Below are 20969 nucleotides of genomic sequence, written 5' to 3' on the forward strand. Positions count from 1 at the left end.
CCTTTAATTGACTTCATATGGCATTAAGTTTTCTTCTTGAAAGAGAAATCAGGATGACTAAAGATGAGTTCTATTAGAAAGCTGGAAATCTGAACATGGAAAGTGTCCTTATTTCTGTTAAAAAAATGTTGAACACACAAATAGATGCTGAGAGTTGTTTTTGTGATGAATTTCTAGATGAGATTACTTACCCTATTTTGCCATAATAGCAAATAGCAAATTCCATTTGATTTCTTCCTTTCACAATTTAACATATAATCTTTGCTTTGGGTTAAGGCCTGGGGATATAGTAGGTGGGTTAAAACATGGAAGAATAACTTAGAAGAGTAACATTTTCATGTAAGTGAATTTCTTGTTCTATGACCTTGTTTGGGGTAGGAGAGGGGAAGGGAAGGAGGGATGAGAGAGCAAGAGGAGGAGGGGAGGAATAGCTAGCAAGATTCTGAAATAAAGCTGCCAAGAACAGGCAAGAGTTGATAACAAATAGAAAAAGTGTGAAGGGCAATGTGGGTTTTAACTTTCATCCTCTGCCCTCATTGGTGCTACGCCAGAAAATATTTCTTGCCAGCAGTTTTATTAGTTCAGTAAATGCTTTGAAAATTAACATCTGTTTTCAAGCTTAGCTTTCAAGAACCAGAGAGCACCTGAGTTGTTTTTTTGACTAGACTTTTTAGAAAGATTTTTCTTTAGAAAAATAACAACAACAACAAAAAAAGAGATTTTTTTTGGCTTTAGGCAGCAAAGTGCCAAGATGAGGCAGTTCTGTAGGACAGAGCCTTGCCACTGGCTTCAAATGAAATGAAACCTGCAGTACAGAAGAGATGAGATACAGTTCCTCCCAGCCTGCCTTAGTGAGGCTCCGAGGTTTAGTAGTGCAGCTAAATCAGAGCAAGGTGAGCTTTAATAATCAGGAGATTTTAAAGATGATAATGTAATGTCAGCTTCTGTGTGAGCACATGGTGGAGTTACTGCATGGCAGCATCCACACAGAAGCCAGCCACATGCATGTGTCCCGACATCTCCATTGTGAGGTGCGAACTCAGGGTTTTTACATCGCATTTGCTTCAGGCTCGGTTTCCACTTCTCATCTGAGATGCGATCACTCATTAAACCCTGAAATTCTATCCTACCTCTGAGCTCTTAATTGCCTTCTGGTTTCTACAGATTTAAGGTCACACTACAATGATGCTTGCAGGCTGCCATGAAAGCTAGAAGCAATTACTGTTACTTTTTATGAAACTTGAGATTTCCACCTAATAGGACTCAATGCCGAAGGGTTTAGGAAAACACCAAATATTATGAGGTTTGTGAGAGAATGATTGGAGCTGGCAACAGTTTTGCTGTAAGAGATTTAAAGCATCGGTACCTACTGAATTAGAGGGAAGTTTTTAATATCCTTTGGCACAATTGGCATTGATGAGCCTCAAAACCTGCACTCTTTGCAGAGGAGTCCAGGAGATAGAACTTTGGGGCCAGCTGTTGGCTCAGAAAAGGGGGGTTTGGAGACATGGGGGAGATGATGGGGGAATAGTCAGTGAGAGCTGTAGCAACCACACTGTTGCCCAGCAAAGCCTGGCAGGCATTTTCTAAATCATTCAGTGTTGGCTTCATTCTCTTCCTATCCATTTCTTAGATAATTCAATGATGAGGAAGTAAGGCCATTGCTAAGCACTTTTGGAAATCCCTTTGCTAAATATTAGCCGGTGTGAAGTCTGGTTGAAATGAATGTCTCTCTTCTCCAACTGGTTCAAGCATTCTGCTATCAGAGACATATCTGTTTGACTGTAAAGCATGGCATGACATAGGCAGACTGTTAGGTAACCCCCATACTCTGTTCTCTCTCAAACTCTTTGTTAGAAATGGCGCTTGGACACCCTGGTCTTCCTGGGCCCCGTGTAGCACCTCCTGTGGGATAGGCTTCCAGGTCCGCCAGCGATCCTGCAGCAACCCTGCTCCACGGTATGGAGGCAGGGTCTGTGTTGGACAAAGCAGAGAAGAGAGGTAAGATACCTTAACAACATCGTGTGATCACTTCTGTTGTTATGTTGGCAGCTGGAAGTGGTGGATCTTCTATGAATGCAGAGGAAGGCTGTTTGGCTGAATATGCACAGCAGAAGGAATTTCAGAGCCTAGGAGGGATGAGGTTGCTCACATGCATGGCCACTCTCTTACAATGAGCCTGTGACCATCCCAGACTGCAGAGCTGCCTCTTCTCTCAGGCATGACCATTGAGATCCTCACAAGTATTCTCATCCCCAAAACAGAGGGTTGACCACCTCAGTGAAAGGAGAAGCTGTGTCTGCTGTTAGCAGTGCAGAATCTACAGATAGTTACACTGTTCTGATCTGTCCCTTAGGAGGCAGTTCAACGTGTGCAGCTTTCATTTCTAATTACACCATTGCTAAGTCTATGTGCTGATGCACCAAAACAAGTTCAAGACAGAATACTGCTTAACTCACAGATTCAAGGTTGAGTTTTTGCAGGGCATGGCATCAGAAAAACATCTTTCTTCCCCTCTAAGCAAATTTTATGCAAAATCACTAAAAGACAATACTTTTTTTAACATTCAGAGCTATCTGCACTATTTCACAGAATCACAGAATCGTCTAGGTTGGAAGAGACCTCCAAGATCACCAAGTCCAACCTCTGACCTAACACTAACAAGTCCTTCACTAAACCATATCACTAAGTTCAACATCTAAACGTCTTTTAAAGACCTCCAGGGATGGTGACTCAACCACTTCCCTGGGCAGCCCATTCCAATGCCTAACAACACTTTCGGTAAAGAAGTTCTTCCTAATATCCAACCTAAATCTCCCCTGGCGCAACTTTAGCCCATTCCCCCTCGTCCTGTCATCAGGCACGTGGGAGAATAGACAAATCTCTACCTCGCTACAGCCTCCTTTAATGTACCTATAGAGAGAGATAAGGTCTCCCCTGAGCCTCCTCTTCTCCAGGCTGAACAATCCCAGCTCCCTCAGCCGCTCCTCGTAAGACTTGTTCTCCAGACCCCTCACCAGCTTTGTTGCCCTTCTCTGGACTCTCTCGAGCACCTCCATGTCCTTCTTGTAGTGAGGGGCCCAAAACTGAACACAGTACTCGAGGTGCGGCCTCACCAGAGCCAAGTACAGGGGGACAATCACTTCCCTAGACCTGCTGGCCACACTGCTTCTTATACAGGCCAGGATGCTGTTGGCCTTCTTGGCCACCTGAGCACACTGCTGGCTCATATTCAGCCGACTATCAACCAATACTCCCAGGTCCTTCTCTGCCAGGCAGCTTTCCAACCACTCATCTCCCAGCCTGTAGCTCTGCTTGGGGTTGTTACACCCCAGGTGCAGGACCCGGCACTTGGCCTTGTTGAACTTCATACAGTTGACCTCAGCCCATCGGTCCAGCCTATCCAGATCCTCCTGCAGAGCCTTCCTACCTTCGAGCAGATCGACACACGCACCTAACTTGGTGTCATCTGCAAACTTACTGAGGGTGCACTTGATCCCCTCATCCAGATCATCGATAAAGATATTAAAGAGGACTGGCCCCAGCACTGAGCCCTGGGGGACACCACTGGTGACCAGTCTCCAACTGGATTTGACTCCATTCACCACAACTCTCTGGGCCCGGCCATCCAGCCAGTTTTTAACCCAACGAAGCGTATGCCAGTCCAAGCCACGAGCAGCCAGTTTCTTGAGGAGAATGCTGTGGGAAACGGTGTCAAAAGCCTTACTGAAATCAAGGTAGACCACATCCACAGCCTTTCCCTCATCCACTAAGCGTGTCACTTTGTCATAGAAGGAGATCAGGTTCGTCAAGCAGGACCTGCCTTTCATAAACCCATGCTGACTGGGCCTGATTGCCTGGTTGCCCTGTAAGTGCTGCGTGATGACACTCAAGATAATCTGCTCCATGAGCTTCCCTGGCACTGAGGTCAAACTAACAGGCCTATAGTTCCCCGGGTCTACCCTCCGGCCCTTCTTGTAGATGGGCATCACGTTTGCTAGCCACCAGTCGACTGGGCTTCTTCAAACCCAACCCCTCAATAAACACATGCTTCAAGGCATCCTGATTTGGTTTCCAGCTTTGACATTTTCATTAAAGGCCACCTCTGCTTGGCAGTAGGCTGTTGCTTGTCCCTTGAGTGGTCAGTTAAGATAGATCTTTCTGCATTTCTCAGAATACAAAGGGCAATTCATTTAACTTCCTTTATTCAGGACAGTTTAATGTTTGGTGTGATTTGTGGCCATTCAGAATGGTCCTTTTTGGGTTTTAAAGAGTACATCTGAGTCAATTACAATCCTGTGTGATTCAATTTGAGAACAATATTGATTAAAAAGCTGAACAAAATTGAAGTTACCTTTTCTAAAGGGAACATGAAATAACATTAATTTAGGGCCTGCCTTTAGATACATATAGCATCTAGTTCAGCTCCAGCTGCAAACACTAGTTTCTTAGGAACCAAGGAACAGTAAGGGCCAGATCATGGGACAGGAAGATTGTCAAGTGTTTAGCACCTGCCGTTAGTGACAGATCAATGTGGAGCTGACCTCATATTAGTTTCCTAAATAAAAGCCAGATTTTTAAAATATTTACCATCCACTATCTCTCTTTCTGGCACGTGGGCTTCAGCTTCTGACTTCTTGTGCAAATTCAGTGCATAAAAGTTTGGATTAGAGCACTTTCAAAAACCCAGTCTTCACCATTTGCTCCAACTATGTCCTGTCAGCCTGGTTAACCACTCTTCTTTATAAAGAGCACAGTTCTCTGCTGTGAGCACTAATACTGCTAATCTGACTGTTGTGTCAACCTGCTGGCTTTCTGTGCATGCAATAAGTGCACCCAAATGCAGTGTGCAGTGTAGCTTTGCATCCGACATCATTTTGCCCCTGGGTTGTACTGACATAGACATTATTTGAGAAATATGCTTTCTTCTTTCAGATTCTGTAATGAGAACAGTCCTTGTCCATTACCAATTTTTTGGTCTTCGTGGGGTCCTTGGAATAAATGTAGTGTGAATTGTGGTGGAGGAATTCATTCAAGGCAGAGGTCCTGTGAAAATGGAAATACATGTCCAGGCTGTGCTGTGGTACGTACTGTTTATTGTCATTGCATGTGGGACACCTATTAACATCTAGCTTCTAGGGACTTGTTATTTAACTCCTCTCTCCATCTTGGTTTTATTTCTCAAGCTAGAAGAAATTGCTATCCTCAGCTCTTGCTGGAGAGGATGCTGAAATGAACTGGGAAGCAGAGAGGTGGCAGATTCCAGAAGTCAGTGAAGTTGGTTTGAGTGTGTGTGTGTGTCTGTGTGTGTGTCTGTGTGCGTGTACGGGTTAGAACAGACTGGCACACAGAGAACTTCGTAGACCTCTCTAGGCTTGATATCAAGTCCTTTAACTGGCATCACTCTACATTTCTTTTATTCTATCCCACTCCCAAGGATGACCCTGTTGAGTCAAGGAGGCCCTGCACACATCAGAAATGAGTCTCGTCATACTTGAGTAAACAACAGGTCAAATACCCAGTTAACCCATCAATGAGGCAACGACTACCAATTTTCTCTCTTTATTTTCCCTTTCCTATTCTGGCAGCTGTTTTGTGCAGATGTTTTAATTAGTTTTATGGAGAGCTTTCTTTCAGTGTAAGCAGATTTGATCTGGAACCTCCCATCTGTTCACAAGCTGTTTGGCATTTACTCTAGAATCATAAAGTCCTAAAGCATTACATTGCTCTCCCTCTGCCAGAAAATATGGGTTTATTTATTTATTTTTAGACAAGAACTCAATGCTTTACACTGGAATCCTCCTGCTGGTGGTGAGAATTGTAAGGACCCTGAAACACCACATCCCCATCCACCCGGATATTGGCTCTACTCTGTGGATGCTCAACTCTACACTAAAGATGGCAAATGTTTCGTAGTCCTCACTAGAGGATTCAAAAAGCCAACCAAACAAAAATAATAAAAAAAAAAAGCTGTAAAAACGGATTATCTAAAACCATCTTAAAACAGTAAACTTTTCAAGGAATAAACCTTACTGACATTTTGTCCTCATGGGGCTCCTCTAGGCCGACCTGAGAGCAGCATATCAGGGTCACAGCAGAAAACTAGTTTGCTGTTATTATTATGCACTGCCTGAATTATTCTCCTGCCCATGATGCACCATGCTTTCTAAGCCCCACAGGACTCAGATGGGCAAGAACACCTGAGTCAGCAGAGAAACACAAACCTGAGGGAGACATTAAAATAGTAAGCATAGTCCACCCTCAAGGTCCACCTGAGGCACCTCTGCCTCCGTAGTCCCTATGTTTTGTGCTGTGCCCAGCACCGTGTTGTACCTGTGAGGTCAGAGAAGGTGAATGGAGGTTGTTTTAGATCCAGAGCATACCCCCTTGTTTTCTAGGGTATAAATACATCTCTGTCAGTTAGTCTGCTGCTGTTTGGTAAGTAAGGTCAAAGTAGTTTTCCTTCTTGGCAGGAATATAAGACCTGCAACCCAGAGAGCTGCCCAGAGGTGCGTAGGAACACACCCTGGACTCCTTGGATGCCTGTCAACATCACCCAGAACGGTGCCCGCCAGGAGCAGCGCTTCCGCTACACGTGTCGTGCCCAGCTCTCTGATCCCCACGAGCTGCAGTTTGGGAGGAAGAAGACTGAGAGTCGATTCTGTCCCAACGATGGCTCGGCAGTGTGCGATACTGACTGTATGTATTGCCAGCTCCAGGGGACTACAGGGAAAGCCTAGATTTGGTGGTGGAAGGGGGATCCTCTCAGAACAGCCAGAAACTGGTTGTGTCTGCATAAATCTTGGCATGCACAACTAGTGTCACAGCAGAATGATGGGGATGGAGAGAGCCCTGTGACTTAGCTGTCAACACCGTTATGATCCCTGTGCTTGTGGTAGGGTATATATAGATCTATTCCTGGTACTGCCAAGCTGCCCCAAAGAGAACAGGCAAGTGATCAGGGTGTAGAGAGAGAAAAAAAAGCTATTCTACAGGATAGCGTGTCTTTACTTTTCTTTCTCTCTGGAGGTCCCCTTGTGCACTGCCTCTGGGGTTATTCCCTTCACTACTGCTGTGATCCAAGGCAGCGTCCTGAGGGCAGAGCCTGAACTACCACAGTTTGCTACCCAGAAGGGTCATTTATCAAGGTTATCGCTAGGCTCAGTTTCTATGTGCACAGATTTTGTTTCCCTTCTAGCTATGCTGTAACCCTGTAACACTTGCTAAGAACAGAAACTCATCCCCAGGGCACATAAATCCTGATTGTATTCATGAGACGAAGTCCTTTTTAAAAGCTCAGCAACTGATTGATTTGTGATCATGTGGTGTCTTGTTTGTTTTCCTTGAAGCTCTTGTTGATGACCTCCTCAAGACTGGTAAGACCTCTGCACGGATTATCAATGGGGGCTGGTCCTTTTGGGGGGCCTGGTCTTCCTGTTCCAGGGACTGTGAGTTGGGCTTTAGGATCAGGAAGAGAACATGCACAAACCCTGAACCTAAAAATGGTGGATTGCCCTGCGTGGGGTCAGCGATGGAGTACCAAGACTGCAACCCACATCCCTGCCCAGGTAACCATGATTATATTCCTGCATGAAATTCAGAGCTGTTCTTGCCCATCTTAATGGCAGAGCCACCAAAAATCAGTATTTCCAATCTGCCTTTTTTTTTTTTTTTAGTTTGAGGGATTCACCCTTAATTTATTTGAAAACTATTGTAATGATCCATGTATGTAAACCACACACACCTTGGTGCTGTGACTAATGTTTCACCTAGGCTCAGAGGGTAAAACAGCCACGTCCTCTAAAGGAAGTAGTATGGTGGCTTGTGTAGCAGTGTTTTGCTTCAAGCAGGTTTGCTGCTCCATCCAGTGGAGGGCATGATGGTGCACCTGCACCTTTGTGAGGAGATGGGCTTAATGAATGTGACTTAATGCTGTGTAGAGAGATGCTTGATGTGGCAGTTCTTCTTGTGAACACTTGTTTCTTCCCCTTCTCCTGCTTACGTATTGTTCTTGCGATGGGCATCTACTCTTGACATCAGTTACCATTTCCTGCACAGCCAGCAGGGAGTATTCTTGCCTGGTTTCCTGGTTTTCGAGTTTGTCCTCATGTTTATGTTGCACTCCTGGTCCAGAATAGTAATAATAGACTATTGACTAATGTATTCTCACTCTCTTATCATTCTCCTTGCTCTGTAATAGCTATCTAAGCTAAATTTAAGTGATCTTACACAAATTACTTTGCCTCTTTGCAGTTCTTGCAATTATCTAACTCTGGCAATATAGTTTGTGGCCTACACTTGAAAATGCTGTATTATTATAGTATTATTATGATATTAAAATTCAATGCAAAGATAAAGTGCCAATGCAGGTAGGAAAACATGATCAGAATGTGTAGCAAGAGCATAGCAAGAGTGTCAAATATTGCACTCTGTGGCCTATAAAAAGAAAATAACTCCAGCACTATAAAGGCAGCTATTAGTACTATTTTGGAAACTCTTCAGTGGCTTTTCACTAATGTCTGTGCCCTTCTTCTGTGCTGTTTTCTCTCCCTGGACACTATGATGTTTTACAATCTATTGTAAGTGCATGACTGCTATTTCTCTGTGTCTCCCTCCTTCCCTGCCTCACTCAATATGTATACACAAATCCTGGGTTCATCTTGCACTAAGTCATGAGGTTGCTGTCTCCTGAAGTAGTGGCATGTGGACCTGAAAATCAGGTAGTCTAGTAACCTGACAAGAGGGGTTGGGAACGAGGGTTCTTAATTCCCTCTCTGGATTTATTATTAAAGTGTTATGGGACTGTGCTCATACAAAGCCTCTGAACTTCTCTTTTCTGAAGGCTGGGACTAAAAGACTTAGGGTCCCCTGCAGAAAGGTGCCATATAAACTCCACTTAGGTTGTACAACACTGTTTTTCCAAGTAAATATGTTGTTGCTGTAGGTAAAGTGTCAGAAGACAATAAAGCTGTTTTATAAAAAGGTGTGTAACAACAAAGTGACTACCCTAAGGAATAGTTTCTATTATGGTGCTTTATGATGCAGAGTCCTTTTGTGCATAGACTTCATTTGGCATCCACAGAGTGCAGCACCTTCAAACCCTCTCTTGATACAAAGCTCTTGTCAGGACCAAATGTCCTGGGGTGCAACAAAGTGCTAGCTAGTCTGGGCAGGGTAGACCTGGAAGGTGAGATACTGGGACTCTCCAGCTTTGTCACGCTGAGGGGCGTAACCAACTGCATGCACCTCTCTCTCCTTGCTTTTCCATACTCTTCAGTGAAAGGCTCCTGGTCTTGCTGGACTCCTTGGTCTCAGTGCTCAGCAACCTGCGGAGGAGGACACTACCAGCGCACACGGACTTGCACCAATCCAGCTCCATCTAGCGGAGAGGATATCTGCATTGGGCTGCACACTGAGGAGGCCCTCTGCAACACGCACCCGTGTGAAGGTAGCCAGTTCTCACCCCTGCTCCAGCTGGCTTGGGTGGTGGTGGGAGCAAGGCACATCTACAAAATGTTTAAAAAATAAATCAGGAACACCACCAGTTAGTAGCTGTTCTGATCATTCAGTAAACGTATACTGAACCAGGGAAAAAGCAGACATCCTAGCATTCAAATCAAACACATCACCTTTCTTTTTGTACTTGTTCACTAGACCGTGCTTTGGCATTCTAGTGCTGGCCAGGCAAAATCTTGTTAATGGACAAACCATTTAAAGTAAATGAAAAAGCAGGACTTTGGTTCTTGAATGTGGAAGCTACAAGACAAGAACGAGGAGTCATGAAGCATCAATCTGTGCAGTTGCTGAAGGGGTGATCCTTCCTTTTTCTGTCTTACAGACTGGCAGATGAATGTGTGCTACAACTCAGCGTTTAGGGTTCGGATCTGTGCTGGTTTTGATTCACCATTGTGTATTTCTGATCCAGCACAGGCTGACTCCTGCCCTTAGGGACATTAGCAAAAGCTTTTTAACTGCTATAATTTGTGCTGGCTGCTTGGGGTATGCCTGGGAGACAACCTGAAATTTGGAGGTCCTGGTGCAAGATTGTGCCGTCCAACTCCTTGTACATCTTTAACCACAGAGTTGATATAGGAGCTATTGAAACAACACTGCACAGTGCAGTACTCCACCAAGGGCCAGTTCAGTCTGGGTTAAGAAAACTTCAATCTGGCAAGTAGGGTGTGATGCCTGCACTGGTATTTGTATTGACATAGTTAAATCCACTGAAGACCACTGGATTACATGTGTGAGAGGCCCAGGTGAAGATCTAGACACCTTCCAGCATGGGAGAAGTTTGTTTTCCACAAGGGATCCTCTTGGTGAAGTTGTCCATGTGTTTTCCTGATCTTGGATTTAAGGTGGCTGGTCAGAGTGGTCGGAGTGGAGCCTGTGTAATGAGGAGGGTATCCAGTACCGCAGCCGTTACTGTGAGGTGCACAGTCCAGACTCTTCTCAGTGCGTTGGAAACAGCACACAGTATCAGGATTGCCTGTATAATGAAATTCCAGGTATGTACAATGTTGTTGGAGAAGGAGAGGGTGGGCCAATTCAGAAGAGCAGCTCGTCCCCAGAGTGTAAAGCTAGGGTGAGGTATTTTCTACTATAAAAGGGGTTTGTATGCTTCTAGAAAAACAAGCAGACTGATGCATATGTTATCAACCCCCTTGTTGCAGGCACAGGGTAGCTGGTGTTCCTTTGGGGTAACTCAGCTCTCTTATAAAACAGAATTACCTAGTTCTGTAATAAATAACTAGTATTGCTTCACCTGAACTGAAACTTTTAACTTTGCACAGTTCATCTTAGGCTGGGTTATGAAAATGAGCTCTGTTCTCAGCATGGATGCAGGCAACAGAAGGTCCTTGAGTTCAGGTATCAAAGGAAGCATCCTAAAAGACTGAAGAAACAAGGTGGGGCAGGTGAAGATAACTGGCGTGTGAAGTGGGGAGAATAATCAAGTGTCTAACAGAGCAGCATGGTTGATGGATAGACAGTCATTAACATTTTCCACTCTATGTTTTGTGGAAAATGAGGCTCTCAGGAAAATATTTGATATCTGTCTAGGCTGAATAACACCTTCCAAATGTTCTTTTCTGGACTATAATGACCTGGCTTAAAAATCTGAGATATCTAGACAGTGGTAGTCTCTTTCCCATGGTTCTCTCAGCTACCTTTTTTCCCCTAAATTGAAGAATCTAAACAGTGTTCAGGTAACAGTACTGTAATTGTCAGGTCTTTGGAGAGGTTTTGTTATATGTAGTTTACACTCTGAGCTTTCCATTCAATTTAGAGAGACTCTCAGCTTGCTGCAGAACACAGGAGCAGCTTTTCATGTCTGGAGCTTGGGGGGTGGTTAATTATTTAAAGGAGTAAAGTGGTGGCAAAATGACAACTTTCTCCAATATTCTTCTCTTTGTTTAGTGATCCTACCAGCCTCCAGCATTGATGAGAGCACAAACTGTGGAGGTAGGATACCACTAACTATATATCTTGTTTTTGTCTTAACCTGGCTTCTTTTCTCCCTGTGCAGTATCAACCGAACCATTAATCTATACAGTTCACATCCCAGTGATAGCCTTAATTCCACTGGAGTCTTGCTGTCTGAGTCAGACTGGAGGAATGTATCACACTGGCCACTTGTCAATTCCAAGATTTTTATTTATTTGGGGGTTTGGGTTGGCCACCAAGGGTCATTAGTTACCAGGGAGCAAATTGCTTGTCTATCTCTACCCACGGGATAAATGGTTCAGGAGAACGAAGGGATAGTCCTCATTTTACCACTGTAAGCCTCCAGCTGTTTGAAGGCAGGAGTTTTTAAGTAACCTATAAAGATTTCACTGAATGGGTTCTCTTAGACAGTTCCTTTGCTGATATAGGACTAGATTAGAGTTTATAGTTGTCCTCCAAGCACTTTCTTTCACTGAAGTCCTCACCTCTCAAAGAAGTTGTCTCCTTTCCGCATGTAAATTGGAAAGATCCAGTCATTAGTGTCACTTCTCGACTGCCCTAGGAGCCCCTGTGATAAAAATCCAGACTGAAGAAAATGGCAAGTTCCTTCGACATTTTAAAATGCTAGTTTCACACTAATGACTATGTCAATTCCCACTAGCATCACACCCCTGCTTTCTTGAAATCTAGATGATCTGCAGGCTGCCAAAATCTCTTCTCTCCATGCAGATCATGGCAAAAAAAAAGCACGCCACGTGTGGAATGGAAATGTGGCCTCTTGGTTTGTGACTGTGGGGCAATCAATGGAATTAAGATTTCGGCACCTACCACATAACAGTCGGCTTTCTGCATCACTCCTCCCCCCTCAGAGAGTGCAATATATCTATTTCAGTTCCAGGATTCCTTCCTATGGGTGGCCTTCTTCTGTTATGCTCTGTATTCTCATTTCCTTCTTTTTCCACCCTTATATTTGCTGCTGTAATCTGCATTTTACCTTAGCTAATTTTAATAATTACTTAGCGTTCTACAATATTTGGCAAGGAAGCCAATCAACAGAAATTCAGCTGATGCATCTCAAAAAATCTGTATTTTCCAAGTGAAGAATCAAAAAGTTTCCCCTCTGGGGCTCAAGTACTGCAGACAAAATTACTCATTTTATCCCTCAGATACTGCTGAAACTCACCTGAAAAATCAGGTGGGTCTTCGAGAGGTGAGAGTGAAATGTGAGAGAGCTTTATGTTTTAGAAAGGATTTCCTGCTGTAGTGAATTGGCAAATGTAACAGTGAAATGAAACGTTCACTACAATATAAGCAAAGCTGGACAGGGGGAGAATGAGACAGTGTTATGTGGCTTCACTGAGCACAGTTGCATATTCTGTGTTTTAGCTCTCATGAGTGAGGCAGAACTCTTTTAGAAAGGAAATGTCTTTTGGGGAGTCTTACAACATTTAGTAGGAAATTACCATCTTTCTGCTGTTTTTTGGACCATCATCCAAAACACAATAGAAAGTGGTAATCTTGCAATAGAATTCTATAGTGTGGTTTAAAAAATAAATGTACCTTGTCAGTCTAATAAATCCTGTATGTTCCTTACTGTAATTATGATTGAAGTGCATTACTTTGCTGTAGGACTCTATTGGTTTGGTTCCTTTTAAACTCAGGAGGATATTTTTTAACTAAAGATTAGAGGAGAGCAGCAGACTAATGGGCAGAATTCATCTGAAAAGCATATCAGTTAAAATGTAAGATGGCACCAAAAAAATGAACGCCGTGATCAGACTAAGAATGAACCTCATTTAAAGCCACTCTCTGAGTAGTCCCTTCCATTTCTCTGCACACAGTTAAGTCAACACAGCAGTCTGTCCAAACGAATTGGCTTTTTAACTATTACGGGAATTTTACTGCTGCAGACCCCACCAAGCCAATACGGCCATTCCCCAGGACGGCTGCCCTGGAGGAGCAGCAGTGGAGAATCCCTCCCAGGCACTAGGCCTCTGTCATTCCTGTTTGAAAGATTACAGAGCAAAGGCAGTAACATTTGGGGTCACCTTGCTGATTCTTTTTCTGTAGATTCCCCCCTGCACACAGCAAAAGGCAACAGGGTTGTAAAGTTTTGCCACCCAAGGGTGCCTCTCGTTGCTTCGTTAACTTGGTGGCTGTAAGGGTCACTAATGTTTATTCTGTTCTTGGTGGAGATCTGTTGGTGATTCATTTTGCCGTGGGGTTTGAGACTCTGAAGGGAGTGAGGAACGAGGAGTGCTATTTGACTTTCTTCCCCCACCAGCCGCAGTGGGGAGGCAGGCACTCCCAGCGCTGCAGCTCCTTCCTGGGGTCAGCGCTGTGCTTGGAGGGTGCCGCTGAAAGCCCATGTGGAGAGATCTCTTTGGGAGGCTTTTATAGTCCAGGAGCTTCTCTTTTTGAAATAATCGCACTGTAGCTACCCCACTGGCACCTGCCTGCAACTGCCTTCCTATCATTGTGGAGAAAGCCAACCAAAGCAGTTTTTTCAAGCGGTTACCCCCCTTTCCTTTCTTCTCCCTGTCATTCCCATTCCCTTGAGGACTCCTGTTTCACTGTTAGCAGTACAAATACACCTCTGAAGTAGTGCAGAGGTGGCCAGGGCAGTACCCCTCTGTGAATAAGTAAGAATGCTGAGCGCACTTGGATTACATGGGGGAGGAATGTGTCTCTCCCCCACCCGACACACAGTCCCATAGGCATTTTGGACAGCTGACAAAAAGGGCTTTCCCCTCCTTTCCTTCCCCTTCAGAGAAACACTGAGCATTTTTATCCCCTTATTTCCATGACACGCACATGCTTTGGAATCCATTAATGTGCATTGTTTGTATGGCTCATTTCTTTAGCTGTCAGCTTAACATAATGTTTAGTTTCAATATCAATAGAGGGGAGAGAGGAGAGACAGGGAGGGAGCTTTGAGAAAACAATGCATGAACCTGTTAAACTGCACAAGGCAGAGCTGCAGTGGGGAGACCGATTTGCTGGGAGATTATGTCAGTTTATGTTGGAACATAAGACTCGGGCTTCAACAGCTTATTAATGTTGATCCCGAGATGTCATAGCTCTGATTTGCACCTGTGGTCTTGTCGGGAGAGGGAAAAAGGCTGTTCTTTAAAAATAGCATCTCTTGTCATTCCCTTGCAGGTTTTAGTCTCATCCATCTGATTGCCACTGGGGTCTCCTGTTTCTTTGGCTCTAGCCTCTTAACGTTTGTGATTTATGTGTACTGCCAGCGCTGTCAGCGGCAGTCCCAGGAGTCGACTGTTATCCACCCAACCACTCCCAACCATCTCCATTACAAGGGCAACACAACCCCCAAGAATGAGAAGTACACCCCCATGGAGTTCAAGGTAGGGTACTTGGTGAGAAATACCACAAACAGCTTGATACTACCTGAACAATTCTGTATTTATGCCGTGGTTTGAATTGGGTGGGTTTGTGTTTCTGTGCCCAGCTGTTGGCATTACATGTGGGGCTGAAGGGGCATTTAGCTGTGCTATCACAAAGGGGTTAAAAAGTCCCATTATTGCAATGGGATTTTGTTCTGTTTCACACTACTGATGAATGCCAGTCTGGCAAGTACATACCAACATACTCCAGGCCATTCTGACTATTGTATGTATACAAATTGTCCTCTAAGAAATCAGTAAGAGCTCAGTTCAGTGCTTTGTTAGTGCATGGTAAGAGGAAACGGAGGGGAGGAAGAATAAAAACGGAAACTTCATTGGACAAATAGCTGGGAAAATGCTTATTGGTAGGATGAGATTCTGGAAATGCTTTAGGAACTGCCAAATTGGAGAGAATGAGAAAGTAAAGAGGGTTCTGCACCCTCTGTCAGTACTGGACAGGATTTATCCCCAGACAAGCATGCAGAAATTCAATAATAGCAGCAGACCTGGGAGCTGAGGCCTTAGGAGAAGGTTGAAGGGACACAGTCTGTTGGCATGTCTGCTTGCTAAAGAGAACATCACTCATTAGCTGAGAAGACAGGACTAAGGGTGCAAGAGACAACGTGCCGAAACAGTAGCACACCACTGTACCTGAGTATCCAGGTGAAGTGAGGGATCAGAGAACTGAGCAGCGGGATGAGTGCAAGCGCTTTGTGTCACCGTGGGAGGAACAGCCTGCCTAAGGTCACTTGAACAGCATGGAACATTGTTTGGGATGTGACACAAAACAGAAAGAAACCCTGCAGCTGCTTATTCCTTTGTATAGCTCTGTGCTGTTGACATTATTATTGTCTGTTTCTGCTGATGTGGCCTGGCTTCTGACTCAGGCCCAACAATAAGATCAGCTGTGGGACCATTGCCATAGATTAAACTCCCTGGGCGTTGGGAACTGTTTCTACATAGGGACTTTATAATGCAGGGCACAGAACAACTCCTGATAAATGGCCATGACTTGCAATGTAAATACGCATCAAAAGTAAGAGCTTGCATCAAGTCATTTGAAGAGTCGATGTTGTTTTGGCATTTTAAAGGAAAACAGTTTGAGGTGGAAAATAACAGACCAGTTGGGCAATAAAGATCTGCTCAACTCCTTGTGCTGGGCATTGCAGCCCCTCAGAGGATTCCGCTGTTTATAAACGCAGTCTCGAAAATACATTTCCTAGCAGTGTAAGGCTACAGTTGCATATAGTTTAATAAGAATGTGGCATCATAATGCGAGTCAGCATGGATTTGTGGAAAGTAAATCATGTCAGGCAAATTGGATTCCTTTTTTAAATTAAATAAATATTGATCTAGATGGGAGGGAAGCGGCAGACATATTGGGATTCTCAGAGCCTTTTAACAAAATTTCACAGGATGTATTATTCTGTACACTCTGCATATACGGGCTAGGTAATAAATTATTAACACAGGTAAAGAACTGGGACCTGATCCTGGAAGCTTCAAACTATGACAGTAATCCTTTCAGTTGTGTGAGGAGTTGTGGCAAAGTCAATAGGAAGACACAAATGAGAAAGGCTTGCAAGAATGAAAGTGAGCAAGAGTATCCCCTTATTTCTTACATAGCAACAAAGAAGGTAAGAGGTAAATTTTTTTTTGTGGGCAAAAGCAGATAGTTGCAGGGTTGGCTTTGTATTAACATTTTCTTCATAATTTATACTGTGCTATCTTATCAGATTATGCTAAAATAGGAAGAATAGTTATAATTTAGAAGAATTAAGTTGTTCCCAGAATGATCTTGATTGACTGGGTAAATGGATTCTGAAATGCAATATGTCTATGCAAAGCGGTGCAGTGGAGTAGAAGTAATAACAAGGCCAAGCAAAGTTTAAAATAGCAGCAGATTAGTTAATGCAGTATCAGGAGGGAGTTGACCTCTTTGATAGATCCCTCTCTGAATACTTGATCTAGTGTGTAGCAACAGTGAGCAGCTGTTAGAGACTTCTTTCATGGGACATAAAGAGCCCAGGCACTACATCAAGTTTTGAAAAGTCGAGTTTACGTGAAGGAAAGCATCAGCTAACTGGGACTGTATGAGTTAGGCACAGTGAGAAGGGACTTGGACATAGTGAGAAATAGACCAGATGAGGCTTATTTATAGAACGTTAGGAAGTGAAACAGTTCAAGTGCATAAATCTGCAGTCATTTTACAGACAAAAAATGTTTAGGAGCAAGGGGCTACTTGCTAAGAAAACCTCAGTCGTATTCATTGTGAATGAGGCCAATAGATTTACAGAAAGTTCATCAAGTGAAGCCCCTTTCCTCTATTCCTGTGGAATATTTCCGTATGTTCGTCTTCTCCATTGGCCTGCCTTTCTTAACCTTTTGCCTGAAATCTTCTCGTTTAATATTATAAATCTGCCACTCTTCAGTGTTGCCTTGAAGAACATAGCATTAGTGCAGTAAAAGGAAGGCTCTGTGTACTCTGTGCTGTGTAATTACAAAACTTGTTATTAGCCAGCGTTATATTTAGGAATAACTGGCAGATTTTTCTAAGGGTCAGGAGGGAATTTTTCATGCCTTCAGGAAGCATTTGTGGTTTTATTGTGATGCTACACAATTAACATTCAAGTGAAGGTGGAGCTAAAATTCACCTTCTGGAAAAAAAGAGTTGGACTGTGCTTGTGTATGCGCCCATTTGAATTTCAAACGTGTGCACGTGAAAGAAAGCGAAAACACCTGAAATTCCAGATTTGAAGCCCAAGTAAGTTTCTACACAGCAGATGCCAAAAAACCTCCCCCAAACATTTTTTAGTTGATGAAAGCAAAAGAATTGTTACAGGTTTGTGTGTGTGTGTGTCAAGGAGTTAATCAACCCATGATTAAGGAAGTACATGGTGTGTAGACTGTTTTTCAGTAGCAGAAAACGATAATACACCGTGACATAATGGCAGCAGAAGGCTGAGCATATGCAAAAATCTATTATTTCTATTCTTTGATAATACTAAGCCTTCTGCAATCATCTTTAGTGTGTTTTCATCTTGAAATCTCTCTGCTCTCTAACCAGCAGGTGAACACAGTAGAAAGTTTGGCAATGTTACATTCAAATGTATAGCACTGAATGCAAACGCATAAATCAAGGTGAATTTTATATGAAGGCAGATTTTAATGAAGGAAGTGCTAGCTGATACGAGCCTTGTTGGACATTTCAGCCCAGCAATGCAGTAATGCAGATCAGATGTAAATATCATACATAGTGGTGACCTATTGATCATTTAGCTGATGCTAACTTGTCTAGGCAGTGTTTTGCAGAAGAATGTTTTATTTTTGCTGGCTGATTTTCCCTTCCTGTTTTGATTTCTCAGGAATGCTGTGAGGTTTATTATTAGCTATTTTAGCCATGATGTCTTAACAGATTTCATGCACATGCATTTACCAGCAGCACATTGATTTTCATTTGTTATTCACAGATCGGAGGGGAGAGACCTTTTGGGTCACCTAATAAGCAGTTCATGTTTCATTAATTGGTTAAAGTTCATACAGCACTCTGACAATATTGAAGTCCATGCAGAACAAGAGCATAATGAAATAAAAATTATCCGCTCTTCACATTTTGGCATGATGAGTTGAAGAACCATCTACAATCTTTCCAGTACTGCCACACCGATTAGTTAATATCTGGCTATCAAAGTAGAGAGAAGATCCTCTTTTGTAACATCTTGCTTCAGCTAGTCAGTGTCTTACTCATGTCAGTTGTTTGTTAGCATCATGCTGATGGAAATCCAAATGATCCTGCAGTAGAAGCAGGAGGATGTAGGGTCACGGTTGAGCCCTTGTGAATTAGGAGCTCTAGGAACAGCCACACATGAAGAAAAGGTTTGGACTGAACTTCTTCCTCTTGCTATATCCTCTGCCAGTAAAGAGAGCCAACTTTTTACTCTACACGGGATGTGGACAGGCAAAGGCATCTGCACATTGGTCCAAATCCAAAATGCAATGGCCTTTGTATCAAGCCAGATGTGATTACTGGGAAATGTAAGTTTGCAGGATGGTTATGATGATGATTCTGCAGATTTTCTTCTCGATTGTGCTGGACAGACCTCCCTTTATCCTTCCTTCCTTAAACATAGCTTTAGCCGTGAGTCATGCAGTCAAACTCGTTCTGTACTGACGCCTCCAATAAGCTAGGGAAGCACTTAAAAGCATTGCATCTGTTCTAGGCATCACTGCTGCTCTCGTAGAAGTGAAGGGCCAAACATGTAAGTTGTGCTCAAGCAAAATAGTAATTTATGTCAATGAGCAAATGTATGTGGGGGAAGGCGAAGTGAAAACTGGGTGAGATAGCAGGATATGACAATGAAAAATGGAAACTAAATATTTGATGTTTCATCGAGTACCTCAGGTTTCTAGGAGGACACCAGAACAATGCACATTAAATTGAATAGGACTATGAGTCCTGTAGTTGCCCCAAATTATACAGTAAATATAAAGCCAGCTACCAGAAAATGGGGAAATATTCACTAGGTCACCCAGTACTTGATATAAACTAGAAGATAGAATGAATATTTTTAAATGAAGTGAGAACAATGCTGTTGAGAATCAAATGAGAGTGCAGAGCAGACACCCCCTGTGGAGGGCTCCAGACACTGTGATCCACACTTTACTGATCCCAAATAATTCATGACAATAAAATATCAATGTGGAAGGTTATGAAACAGAAACCAATTCTGTCTTTGGAAGAAGAAGCCTTCTGAATAAAACAACAGGACAAGTGTTTGGCATGGCTTCCATCACTGCAATATGAAATAAAGCTCAGGGCATAGGAAAGTGGATTCCTCTTTGGATTTTAAATGTCTGTTTCTTGGAGATGGTCATTTTCACTGCCACTGAAAATCACACCTATTTCATAGCAGGGAGACAGCAAGTGGTTCACGTTAAAATGAGCTTTAGCTGTCGTCAAGTGCCACGGAGGAACGTTTGTCTAAGTCAACCTTTGTCTTTGAGGATGTTTGTTTCTCTCTGCCATGGAAAGACGTGAGGCTTCAGTGTCCTGTTGTTTAATTTGATATGTTACTACTTCAACTAAAATTGGCTAACCCATTTATTTGTAGTGATCGCAGCACATACACTAATAGCACTGTAATATAAGATTTTTCTTTTCCCAGTGACCCTGTGTATCACTGTATATCATTCAAGCCCTGGGAAGTGACTGTAAAGTTCAGACATAAGCCAACAGCTGATGATACCCAACATAGTCAATAAGTTATCAACTGCCTCCCTGAAGTACTTGCTTTAGCTGGATGGCATTTGAGAGAGAGATTTAACTGATGTAATCAGCTGGAAAAAAATAAATACAGATATGTATATAAATAGAGTAAATCAGATTGAAACATAAATTTTGTTCCCAGTGAATTTCATGTTTTACAAAGACTATTTCCCCAGAACAAAGTGGCATTTAAGAACATTAAGTGCTTGAATGGTAGAGTACATATTTTTAGTACTTACCATGAGTATAGTATTATTTGAAAAAGAATAGTAGGGGCAGGGGGTTGTATTGGCAAAGGAGCATTCTGCCCTTTCTTGTATGATCCTACAGTTGCAAATATCACTTCAGGGGACTCTCAATTTGCATAATGCCTGCTAGGAAGGGAAAGCAAGAGAGCTTACTGATGGGGAAAAAAGGATTAAGTGGTGCATCTCAGTCAAAATCTATTTTATCTATCTGTCTTTTCTCCTCTTTATGTCATTGGGTTGTGTGAAATTGAGCAGTCAAGCATGCCTGGAGGTGTGGCTGTCCTGAGATGATTGTGCCTGTGCAGTGATGTGCATCTCTTGGAGGTGTCCTCACGCCATGGCAGCAGTGGCTCAGCAGGCTGCTGTGTGCATGTCACAGCTCTCACCCTCGTATGTATGCATTATTTAGGAACAGAGGAAACTGCCAGTTCAAGTCTGAATGTTTCCTTGCTCTTGCGCTCTTTGAGATGCTAAGCAGCTGCTGACAATGATCCCCCAAAGGAAATTGTTTGCCCCTCCATCCACTCTTCATGCAACCCCTTTATTACTCTGCAGGGCTGCTGTTACTGATCTGGAGTTGGGAATCCACATCGTGGATGGATC

At 43.2% G+C, this 20969-nt stretch overlaps 1 protein-coding gene across 9 annotated transcripts in view; it reads left to right on the top strand.

Moving 5' to 3' along the window:
* SEMA5B (semaphorin 5B) overlaps window positions 1–20969 on the top strand; it is a 270246-nt gene that overhangs the window by 232413 nt on the left and 16864 nt on the right. For 5 of the 9 annotated variants that reach the window (XM_048072220.2, XM_048072221.2, XM_048072223.2 and 2 more), the window contains exons 16-23: window positions 1858–2001; window positions 4936–5083; window positions 6474–6699; window positions 7350–7568; window positions 9278–9448; window positions 10359–10508; window positions 11419–11463; window positions 14608–14813. In XM_048072220.2, coding sequence (XP_047928177.1) covers window positions 1858–2001; window positions 4936–5083; window positions 6474–6699; window positions 7350–7568; window positions 9278–9448; window positions 10359–10508; window positions 11419–11463; window positions 14608–14813 — 1309 coding nt within the window. Of the gene's footprint in view, window positions 1–1857; window positions 2002–4935; window positions 5084–6473; window positions 6700–7349; window positions 7569–9277; window positions 9449–10358; window positions 10509–11418; window positions 11464–14607; window positions 14814–16324; window positions 16490–20969 lie in introns of all 9 variants that reach the window. The other 4 variants (XM_066999196.1, XM_048072218.2, XM_066999195.1 and 1 more) reach the window with 1 other exon arrangement.

Source organism: Anser cygnoides, chromosome 6 (genome assembly GCF_040182565.1).
Source record: "Anser cygnoides isolate HZ-2024a breed goose chromosome 6, Taihu_goose_T2T_genome, whole genome shotgun sequence".
Lineage (NCBI taxonomy): Eukaryota > Metazoa > Chordata > Aves > Anseriformes > Anatidae > Anser > Anser cygnoides.